Source organism: Oryza brachyantha, chromosome 3 (genome assembly GCF_000231095.2).
Source record: "Oryza brachyantha chromosome 3, ObraRS2, whole genome shotgun sequence".
NCBI lineage: Eukaryota > Viridiplantae > Streptophyta > Magnoliopsida > Poales > Poaceae > Oryza > Oryza brachyantha.
Genome location: NC_023165.2, coordinates 13,910,209 through 13,921,391, shown reverse-complemented (window position 1 = coordinate 13,921,391; position 11,183 = coordinate 13,910,209). Strand labels below are relative to the sequence as shown.

The 11,183-nt window shown below is 41.0% G+C and overlaps 1 protein-coding gene across 1 annotated transcript; it reads left to right on the top strand.

Annotated features, from left to right (window-relative positions):
- The first annotated feature begins 3,928 nt into the window (after nucleotides 1-3,928).
- Nucleotides 3,929-6,203, top strand: LOC102716944 (protein TIFY 10a). Its single transcript, XM_006650116.3, has 5 exons — nucleotides 3,929-4,287; nucleotides 4,621-4,720; nucleotides 5,287-5,549; nucleotides 5,660-5,717; nucleotides 5,818-6,203. Exons 1-5 carry the CDS (start codon nucleotides 4,170-4,172, stop codon nucleotides 5,960-5,962), a joined length of 684 nt encoding a protein of 227 aa, XP_006650179.1. The 5' UTR covers nucleotides 3,929-4,169; the 3' UTR covers nucleotides 5,963-6,203.
- Nucleotides 6,204-11,183: the final 4,980 nt, after the last annotated feature.

The window sequence follows — 11,183 nt, the reverse complement described above, 5'->3', positions numbered from 1 at the left end:
AGGCGTGTTCGTCCCTCCGGTGCAGCGGCGCGCTGCTCGTTCCTCCAGCGCAGCGGCGCGAAGAGAGTTTCTCCGGTGGTGCGGCGGCGCCGTCCCTCCGGCACGGCGGCGCTGCTCGGTCCCCCCTCACCCGCTGCACGAACAGGGCCAGGCTGAGGAGCGACCTCATCCTGGCTGGGTGATGCTTTTTGCACCCGTGGGTGTAGGCTTTGGCACATGACCAGGCAACCAAACATGCATCTCTCTGCATCCACCATGCGAGCCACCCTAGATCCGGGTAACCAAACACGCCCATAGTGTATGTTGGGCGACCAAGGACTGCAAGCATAGGTGAGGTATAGTTCCTCTTGCTAGCCGCTGCGGTCATTGCCAACACGATCTCAGACCAGGTCCATTGCTTCTGGAAGAACATTCTAGTGTTGTGCTCCTTCCTATTTATCTATGCCCACAGGGTGGGTGGAAATGGTGTCAACAAGCAACCCCCCCTGGCGCGATTTTGCTTAGGACCATCATTTGGTTATCACAAAGCTAGAGGTGGACCGAAAACTCATTTACGGGAACAAACCCCGGTAGACCAATTACCTAGAGGACTATCCTCTAGATTCAGGGATGGGTGACCAAGATGTGATCAATAGATTCATCTCGTTGATCATAGAGCACACATATTTCCGGGTGTGGCAATCCCCTCTTGTTGAGACGATCAGCTGTCCAACTACGTCGAAGAGTGACCAGCCATTGAAAATAGTAACATCGAGGTTGTGCCAGTGTCTTCCAAATCGGAGCCGATTGGAAGGCAGATCTTCCTATGAACATTGCTTGATAAGTAGATTGTGTGCTATATTGTCCGGAGGCGTCCCGCTTCCAAATTAGAGTCTGGCTAATTGATCGGAGAGGTACATAGCGAGATATGTCCAGCAACCATAGATCGAAGTACTCAATGATGATTTGAATCCCTAGCGTGGCATGGATGTCTCTGATCCATTGGTTGCCTTGCAGTGCATGGGAATTTGTCCTTTTGTGACAATTGCACACGGCGATATTATTGTAAATTGCAAGAGCTATGACCTGTATGCGTAGCGATCGAGTCAGTTGGCTTCCCAAAATAGAATCTTTTCTTCGTTCTTATGTGATAGCATGTTGACGCAACAACTATATCACACTTTTTCTGGTCGGAGGGCATTGGTAGCCCCTGCCAAGGCTTTTCTTGAGAAGTCCTTTGCAGTCAGGTCCACCTGGCTCATAGGGCAATGCCCATTAGGTCTAGGTTGAAAATAAGTAAAAAGAAAAAAAAATGAAGGAGCGGTCTAGATTGCCACCGATAGGGTCGAGTGGTAGCAACCACCGACGGGTCTGGCATCAAGCATCAATGGTGGATCAAGCGAGCACCGTGGTGGCGACATCCAACGACGGGGCTGGCATCGAGCGACGGCAACGGATCTGGCGAGTGTTGTTGTGGCCGCGTCCACCGACGAGGTCAGCGTCGAGCGACAGCGGCAGATTTGGCGACCACCGATGAGGGTGGCCTCAAACGACGGTGGTGGATCTCGCAAGTGATGTGGCTGCAACATCAACGAGCGGTGGCAGCGTAGATGACGTGACAATGAGGGAGATGACGTCCACCGACGCGCTGGCGTAGACCTATCCATGTAGCGCCCACATCCGCGCGTGCAAAGCCTGCACCCACGCCCACACGAGATGGGCCTGGTTGACGGGTGAAGCTAGAGTTAAGTGTTCCTACTCAGCCTGGCTCCGAGCCTAATTTTACACCCACCCTATCAAGCACGTGCAGACAACCAAACACTCATGACTCATCTTATTGCTCCTCTATTGTAAGTCAACCTATCTAAAGGTAACCAAAGACCCCCTCGATGCATCGATCGAATTAATTCAAAGAACAAAACTTTTAAGAACGTAGACACGTTGTATACCACCGTGATCACTTTTTTTAATACTTTTTTCCATAACTGTTTACTTATAATCTGAGAAGAATAATCAGATGTACGCCATTGAAAATTTAAAGGGAAAAAAAAAACACTTCCCATCAAATTGGACCAGTCCACTCCGCCAAATAGCGGAAATGCCAAATCCTCTTTCTTGAACCTGTCTGCCACGTTCGGTTGTTGTGGTTGGTTTGCGTCTGGTGGTACTACCGCCTCACCGAGTCACCGTCGTCCCTCTTCGTGATCGACAGGTGTGACCCCGTGCCAACACACCTCCTCCCTTCATCTCGTTAGACGGCCATCGTCACACACCCAACCTATCATTCCTGCACTAGCAGCTGCTATGGTGCATTTCGTACAAACGTTCTGAAGGTTTATTTGCACCCCTCCAAAGATAGGATATTTTGTTAAAAAAAATCCTATACGATCTTTAAAATATACTTTCTTCGTCTCATAAAAAGTCAGATGTGACACATGCAACAAATCTGGATTTTTAGATTTGTTGTACTATTACGTATCACATCTAATACTAGATTTAATTTTTTTTTGATAGAGGGAGTATCTTTCTACAGCAAATTTTTAATTTTGTATGAGTTAGTTTATTCATTTATACCCTTAATATCATAAAACCAAAGACCTAGTTTTGGTATTGATTTTAGAGGGTTGCATGGTAGCCTATTTCAGTGTTGGTTTTTAAGAGACTATAAACACATGTAAAAAAATATCAATGTTATTTTTTTATGTTTGATAAGCCGCGCGCGTACACTGTCGGCCTGCAGAAAGCTTTATCATAAACCTAATATGTCATTGTTATACCATAAAATTGGGTATTCTTGCTTCACTAGTTTGACCAAGTTGCCAGAGTATAAAATCGTCGTTGGAGACACAGCCCGTTCTTTTAGCTTAATTCACTAATATTAAACATGTTATTTACTCTGCAATTAAATAATCATTTGTAAGAAACTTTCAGCTAATTATATCGCTTATGCTTTTAGCTATGTACTCTATGTTTACACTATTTATATTTTTTTACCGTCCCTCTTATTTAAAAAAGTTCTATGATTAATATTTTTGTTATTATTAAATGATAAAACAGGAATATGCTGTGACTATTTTTCTAAAAGAAAGTTGATAAAATTTTTAAATACAACGAACGGACACGGAAGTATGAAGTCACTGTTACTTAAAAATGTTTAATTTATCTCCATACACTACTGCCGCATTCGACTGCCCTATTAAATTAACTAATCTCATTTTTCATGTCACACTTTTCGAACGGTTAAACGTATATATTTTGTAAAAAAAATTATATAAAAGTTATTTTAAAAATCATATAAATCTATTTTATAATTTTTCAATAATAAATAAATAAATAATTATATACTATTGTTACGTTTTCGCTAAATATGCCACCACTCGAAAGAACGCAGATAATAATCGGTTTTGCGGTTTTTGCTATTTAATTATTTTTTAATTCAAATTTATCATAGTTTTTACGGTTTTTATAATTATCGTACGGTACACACGGGTGGTTTTGGCGGCTTGCACGGTAAAGAAAACCCTGATCTAACTTAGTAATAATAATTTAGATTATAATAATCTTCGGCTCAAATAAACGGTGTGTAAATTAACTTGCCACCAACGCGGCCTACGATAATAATAAGCCCCAGTAACGGGGCTATTTATCTCTTAAAAAAAGAAACGGGGCTATTTACTGTCGATTGTATCCTGATGTGACGGGTCTTTGCAGATCAGGTGCGGCGGCCAAACTGCACACAGCCGCTTGCCCTGCTCCTTCATCCGCCACCTTGCATCATCCAAACCTAACGTGCACGGCGCACACCCGCCCACAGAAAACGGGGAAAAGGAAATGAGACAGAGAGAGAGTTGGAATCTGCACTTTGCCAATCTCCACAATAATCACGTGCTCTAACAAACCCAAGCAAAATTTCTTTTCTTTTCTCCCCTCCACCTCCACATCTCTAAAAAAAGGCGCAACTGGCGACTACAAAAATCGATTTTTTATTATAAAGATAATCCAACTGTTAAGTCTCCTCCCTTATATAGAAGCGCGACAGGAGGACGAGGAGGAAGAAGAAGAAGAGAAGAGAGGAGCAAATCGAAGCAGATTCTGTGATCCGATCGAAAGTCTGTCCGGGAGGCGGGATTCTCTGGTTCTGTGGAGTGATTTGGGAGGAAGAAGAAGAAGAAGAAGAAGAAGAAGAAGAGATGGCTTCCGCGAAATCCCTGGAGAGGGCGAGCAGCTTCGCCATGGCGTGCAGCCTCCTCAGCCGCTACGTCAGGCAGAACGGCGCGGCAGCCGGCGAGCTCGGCCTCGGCGTCAGAGGTGAGCTCTCTCTCTCTCTCTCTCCTCTTTCTTCGCCAAAGGTTGGATCTTTCTCACGGGTTTGGGTCAAAAAACTCTAGCCTTGGGGCAGTTTGGTTCTTGCAAAAATTGCGAGAGATTTAGGAGGCTTCCGTGTGAGATCTGGTATGATTCGTGGAGCTTTCCCAGCGAAATTCCACATGCAGAATTCGGCTTCAGCCAGTCTCCACCCTTCCCAAATTTGTCGAATCTGAAACCTTGTTGCCCCATTTCTGCACATCAAGCTGTAACATTTGCAACTTCTTTTAATCTGATGATGTTAATCTGGGCTAAAAATAGGCATATGATTTTCAGATGAAGCCGATGCGCAGAAGGGGAAAGAGACCATGGAGTTGTTCCCCCAGAACGCGGGGTTCGGCTCTGAAGCTGCCGTGAAGGAAGCCCCTGATGCGAGGTAGTGGGCCAAACTGAACGCATCTTCGTTCGATAATTGCTTTTACGTTTCTTCTCAGAGCAGTTCATACTGTTCCTTTAGTTAGTGGCATGATTATGATAGGAGAAACCTATGGCAACAATACAACCAAACGAAGTATAGTGGTAGTGTGGACAAGATCGTGGCTTTGCACTCGGCACGGCGAAAGAAATCTTTGCCTTGCCCCGGCTAGATCTTGCTGCAAGGAGCTGATGCTCTCGGGACATGATCTGAAATCTAGTTAGTGTGTGAAATTGATAATTGGTTTGTAGTTCTAGGAATGGATTTCGGTAATGAAGAAAGGTCGAATGTTTGATCCAACATTCTGCAATATGTCCTGTGAGTTCAACACTGCACGTGTTGTTAATTTGGAACCACAATTTTCAGACTTAGTGGGCTCGCACGATCTTAAAGTGAAGGGTATGACTATGAGTTATGCTCTGACCTGAACAGAACTAATTGAATCGTTTCTGTTATGTATAATATTTTAAATCCGTTGATACTTGCAGTTGTCTTAGCACTAAGCTTTGTTGTATCACCATTGTCAGAGAGCAAGAGAAGCAGCAGTTGACCATCTTCTACGGTGGGAAGGTCCTTGTGTTCAATGACTTCCCAGCTGAGAAGGCTAAGGACCTGATGCAGATGGCCAGCAAGAGTGCCTCCACAACTCAGAATTCTGCCCTCCTTCCATCTTCCACCACGGCGGCAACTGTTACCGACAGCACTAAGGTCTCAGCTGTACCAGCCCAAGCAAACCCACTGCCTGTTGCTCAGGCCAATGCGCAAAAACCTGTTCGTCCAAACGCAGCAGGTAACTAATCCAACCTCTGCTATCTTTTTTTTCTTCGAATGATGGAATATATGTAGCATGTGGAATTGTAAATGCCTTTTATTGTATTAACTGTTCTTCAAATCGTGCAGATCTGCCTCAGGCTAGGAAGGCATCGCTTCACCGGTTCCTCGAGAAAAGAAAGGATCGGTAGGTTACTCTTGCTAGTTTACCATCATGGTAGCACCAGTATAGTCAAATTCTACAACTCTCATGCTTGGATCTAACTCATGCTGTTCTCTTTCTCCAGCCTTCAGGCAAAAGCTCCGTATCAGGGTTCCCCTTCGGATGCTTCCCTGGTCAAGAAGGAGGTTCAGGAGAGTCAGCCATGGCTCGGGTTAGGGCCTCAAGTTGGCGCTCCCGACCTGAGCTTGCGGCAGGAATCGAGCCAGTGATTCTATGTTCAATTCTGAGATACCCCTGATTCAGTCATAGAAGCTATCACGACTCTTTATATGGAGTGTTTTGTGTTAGGACACGATCCGATGACAATGCGATGCTTTCCGCCTGATAATATAGGTTAAAGTAGCTGATGATTATGACCAGTAATCTGAATCAAATTGCCATGGTAGAAAGCTGAGGGCTTCTGTAATCAGTATTCAGTACCTTCCCCAAACAAACAGAACCTCATCTGTACCCTCAGAAACTCCATATCGTTTTGCTTTGGCGTTCCCCTGTAAAGCCAAAGCAAATGTGCTAATAATGTTGTATACCTGATGACAAGATTGATTGATTACTATTCACTTATTACGACTGTTTTCCGTCCTTCCAGTTGCCAATTTTTTTCTCCAGATTTACGAAAACACTTGGAACTAAAGACAGCATGCATTTGTTTGAACTCGAGGTTCTTTTCAGAGACTAGAAATGAATTTACACGATAACCGTGCAGTAACTGCAGTTTACCCCATAATCAAGAGACGGTTGGGCAGCGGTAGTCCCTACCAAAACGGTAATGGAAACGACAAATCTTTTGCTTGGCCTCTACAGAAACAAGAAGGTAGGCGAAGCAAAAGCATGATCGTATATTCGTATTGGCAGCTGGGTTGGCGTGTGGGAATACCGAATTGTGGCTGTTGCTTGCTTGTGGTTGCGACTTGATGAGGCGCACAGACACGGACACACTTGACTTGTGCTCGAGTCGAGTGCAAGATGGAGGAAGGATGCACAGCACAGGAAGAAAACGTGCTTTGGGAGAGGGAGAGGAGAAACGGCATCATCCGCCATTTGCACACAAAACAGAAAAAAAGAAAGGAGAGACGAAAGCGATGCCATAAACGCGGCAACGGCAGGGCGTCCGGGGGACACGCACAGCGCAATGCGCATGTCGCTCTCTCTCTATTTTGCTTTCTCCAATTTGATGATTTTTATCGTCTCTGATAATGACGTAGACTTCTGAATCTATCTTTAATCGTAATTTTATATTAAAATATATACAATAATTAAGTTAATTTTTATTTTTATTAAGTATGCTAGTAATTTTAACTATATATTTTAAAAGTTATTAATTAATTAAAGTTTTAACTCTGCTCTTAATCAAATCAACAAAATATATCAAACTAGAGGAGGCTGTAACTTGAATCCATGTGCAGATGTGGGAGCAAATGACCCGGTGGTTCGGTCAAAGCTCAGTATCTTTCTTTTTCTTTACTTCCTTTCTTCGTAACGACAAGAGAGAATCTGAAAACTGTTAGATAGTTTTATGTTTATTTAAGAGGATAAATCTTTGAAAAATACATATTACTATTCGACGTTTCAGACAATTAAATCATGATAAATCACTCCACAATTTTACGTTCTAAATGAGAGTCGTGTAAAAATGACAGAAGGAAAGTACATTAAGTACCACTAAAAGTTTGTACCGTTTCTGGCATAAGTATGTTTGTTGTTTTATAGGGGTTCATTGTCCAAATGATTTATTTACAAATAAAAAATAATTTGTAAATAAAACTTTTATATGTGTGATTTTACCTATTTCAAAGTAAAGGCTAAAAAATAAACTAAAAAACTCATATAAATCTTGAAAGAACTGAAAATAAACTAAAAAACTTTTAAAGTTAAGAATTTAAATTTTGGTTTATGAGCAGAAGTGAGGAGAAAATGAGGGGGTTTTTTTTTCAGTTTTCTTGGAAGTTCGTATTGAATCTTGGCAGCACGTGATTGTTTGGTTTTTTATGAAAAGCCAAAAGACATATTTACAAAGGAAAAATAATTTGGTGAATAAAAGTTTTATATACATGTTTTTAATTAACGATCTAAAATGAAAAGATGGAAAGTAAGCTATTATTAGAAACCCTAAAATCAACTCTAAATGTAAGGTTAAAATTTTAAATTTTGGTTTATAAGTATGCGTAGAAGTGAAAAAAAAAGAGAAGGACAGTGTTTTTCACTCACACTATCCACGAATTCAAGCATTTCAGGCGGTATGAAATTTTCATACATACCCCCTCCATATGCAAATATATGACGTTGGTTAGTTTAACGTCAAACAAATAAAGTGAATGTAGTATAAGGCTAGTACATTTCGAAATTTGTCCATAAACACAACTCCTAGATTAGTGCTTGTTCCATCAATCTCCCTATTCAAGTTTTCTATGATCTTGTCTCTAACCATTCTCTTGTTTAATAAGGAGCATATCGAAATCTTTTCTCATTGACTCGATCTTAACCTTGCCAAACAATCGAAAAGGACCACACGCAATTTAATTGAAACCACGACGAATTAAAACCGGGTTCTACTGGCTAGCAAAACAGTGGTCCATCCAGACCACGTTGGAGTAAAAACAAACCCAGCAAGTTGAGATGGAGAAGAAATGAAGAATGAATAATACATACTACTTGCTTGTCGCCCGAGACAGATGGTGGCCGGCAGGAAAGCAGCTTGTCGATCATCCAATATAATTTGCTCGATCGTGCCCACTTTCAGCAAATTTGTTCATTAATTTTTGCATTATCACACATGCATGCACTTCGCCTATAGTTCCATCACATGCTGCAGATCATTTGTATGTATTCTTGTGCTCTTGCCAATATTTTTTTCGCAATCTATGGACCACTCTCACGTACACAGGGGTGGTAATGGGCCTATCATTTTTGCCTATAAAATTTAAGGGTTGGGTTGAAAATAAAATTATATAAAGTTTGAGCTGAATTTTTTTTAAGGATTAAATAGGATTGTGAAAAAACTTAGGGGCATTGGTCTATTAGAGCAAGTACAATAGCAACTACAAACCAACTATAAACATATTTTAAGTAGATAAGAGAGGAGAGAAGATGAGTACACTATAAATTTATAGACAACTGTAGCACGGACTCTAATACATAAATGCACTATAAATTTGTATGATATGTAAGACATGGTAGTATATATTTTTAATGTAGTTGTTGTATAAATTGGCTATAGATGAATTGGAGGCAGTAGTTAGGTATAGTATTGAACATGCTCTTACCACTTCTACCCCGATGGGCTCCACGTACGCCCGTGCATCCATTTTTTGGCAACCGTGCATGCTACTGTCCTAATGTTAATTACTTATTTAGTTGTATATGTAAGTAAAAGTCATGATTTGGACATCTATACCAAGTGGTTCAAATGCTCAAAAACAAATGTGTATGGTTTCTACTACATGATCAAGAAGCTACCACGAATCTATATGGAGTTTGACACATTCGTCTTTGCCTTGGGGTGTATGCCTAACAAGGGAGCATATGTGGCTTTATATAACTTAAATTGACTCCTATGGACCACCCTGAGGAGTTGATGTACATTTCACAACAGTGTTACCGCCTAAATTCACGGTGATATATAAGTTACTTTTTAGTTTTTTATATATAATTAAAAGCGATCGTTTGAACATCTAAACCAAGTAGTATAAATTCTATAAAAAAAACTAATGTGTCTGGTGTATTTTACATGATCCAGAATCATCGGTGAATATTAGCGTATGTGGCTTTACGATTCTAACATATAACACCTAGAGAAGAACCTGTGTGAATATAGCCATACGTTTAATATCATAACCCATATCCTAAGTTCCATACCATTTATTAAAAAACACTATAATATTTTACAGTCATCATAACAAAGATGTGTTATTACTAGTAAATTAAACATGATAGCCAAGTATTTTCGCTATCTTATTTCAAAAATTAAATATAAACCCGTCGCGGATCCGGAACCTCTACTGTTAGGGCATAGCCACACAGTACCGTGACTTTGGGGTGTTTTGAGCCATTCTATCTACAGTGAACAAACAATATCGTTAATACATTAAACTACAGTAGAGAGAAAGAAATGATTAGGCACGGTATAAATTACTGTTTCATACTGGTGCTATAGTAAACAACCATAAAATCGCTGTTTTCTACTGTATCTTTATGACTATTTTATTGTGCGTCACTACCTTTAGCCTCTAAAGACAGAGGATCCAAATCTCACCCCCACATTGACATGGATATAGCAAGAGTTGTTTATACATAGTTAAGTGAGAACATGTGAGAGCTCTTTACATCCGCTAGATACAAATTCAGATGAATAGTACTTATATGATATGGCACTTCGAAATTCCATTAGGCATATTGTAAAATGATAGTATTAAGGTAATTCCGATAGGCATATTTTAAAAAGATAGTATTTATCAGCGTGTATAGCAAACTAATGCAGATTTTTTTTTCATTCCCTCATTCATCTACATCAATTTGTTATAGCTTATAGTCTACAATTTTACTTGGTCTTATATTATTCTCACAGGGAACTAAAGTGTGTTCGTCAGTTTTTAATTAATTGATTATGCGCCACTAAGATTAAAACTCAGGGTTGCAACGCTTTTATTAGATTGTGCACTAGCGAGGATTCTTCAAACGTAGGACCTACAAAGCTTTCACATTAGGTTACATAATCCCACCGTTTTGGATCATGCAAATGACCTGCAACTAATTAGTTTTTGTTACCCCAAACGATAGATAGTAATATTGGCAGGAGGGAGCATATCAGTGTATGTATAAAAGTTTAAAAATGACGGACAATTCATTCATCGCGGGAGACGGTCGGTACGTCGCCGGGCCCCTTTTGCGTTGGCCAACAGGCGGGCCGCTGGTAGCCATGGGAGTGGGCCGTGGGCCATATCAGGGAGGCCCATTGGGCTGCTGCTGCTTTGCGCTGTGGGCCGCCTGCCCATCCTTCTGCCTGGGCTGGGCTGACTTCTCCTTGCGTTGTTGGGCTGCGGCCTGGGTCAGCCTGTAACTTTTTGCTTTTTTTTCTCTCTCTCTCTCTCTTCCACGAATGTATTCGCGTGCATGGCAGACCACCAGCAAGTAAGCAGGTTACAGAGGCCTAGCCAGGCCCATCTCTAATCGGGTTTTTCTTATATTTTCATATTTTTTTCCTAAATAAAACGAAGTATCAAATGTAAAAAAAAACACACACACACACGCACAGCATCATCGTCTGTTGAAATAACTGAGGAAGGGAGTACATCGTTTATGGTATACTGCGTATATTGTATGGGCTCCATCAGCCCTCATGACAAATAATTCGTTCACAGTACATTATACTGCACCTCGCTATTATTCTATGTGTCATAAAAAGGTTTTACTTTTAATTAGCCCACCAAATATATA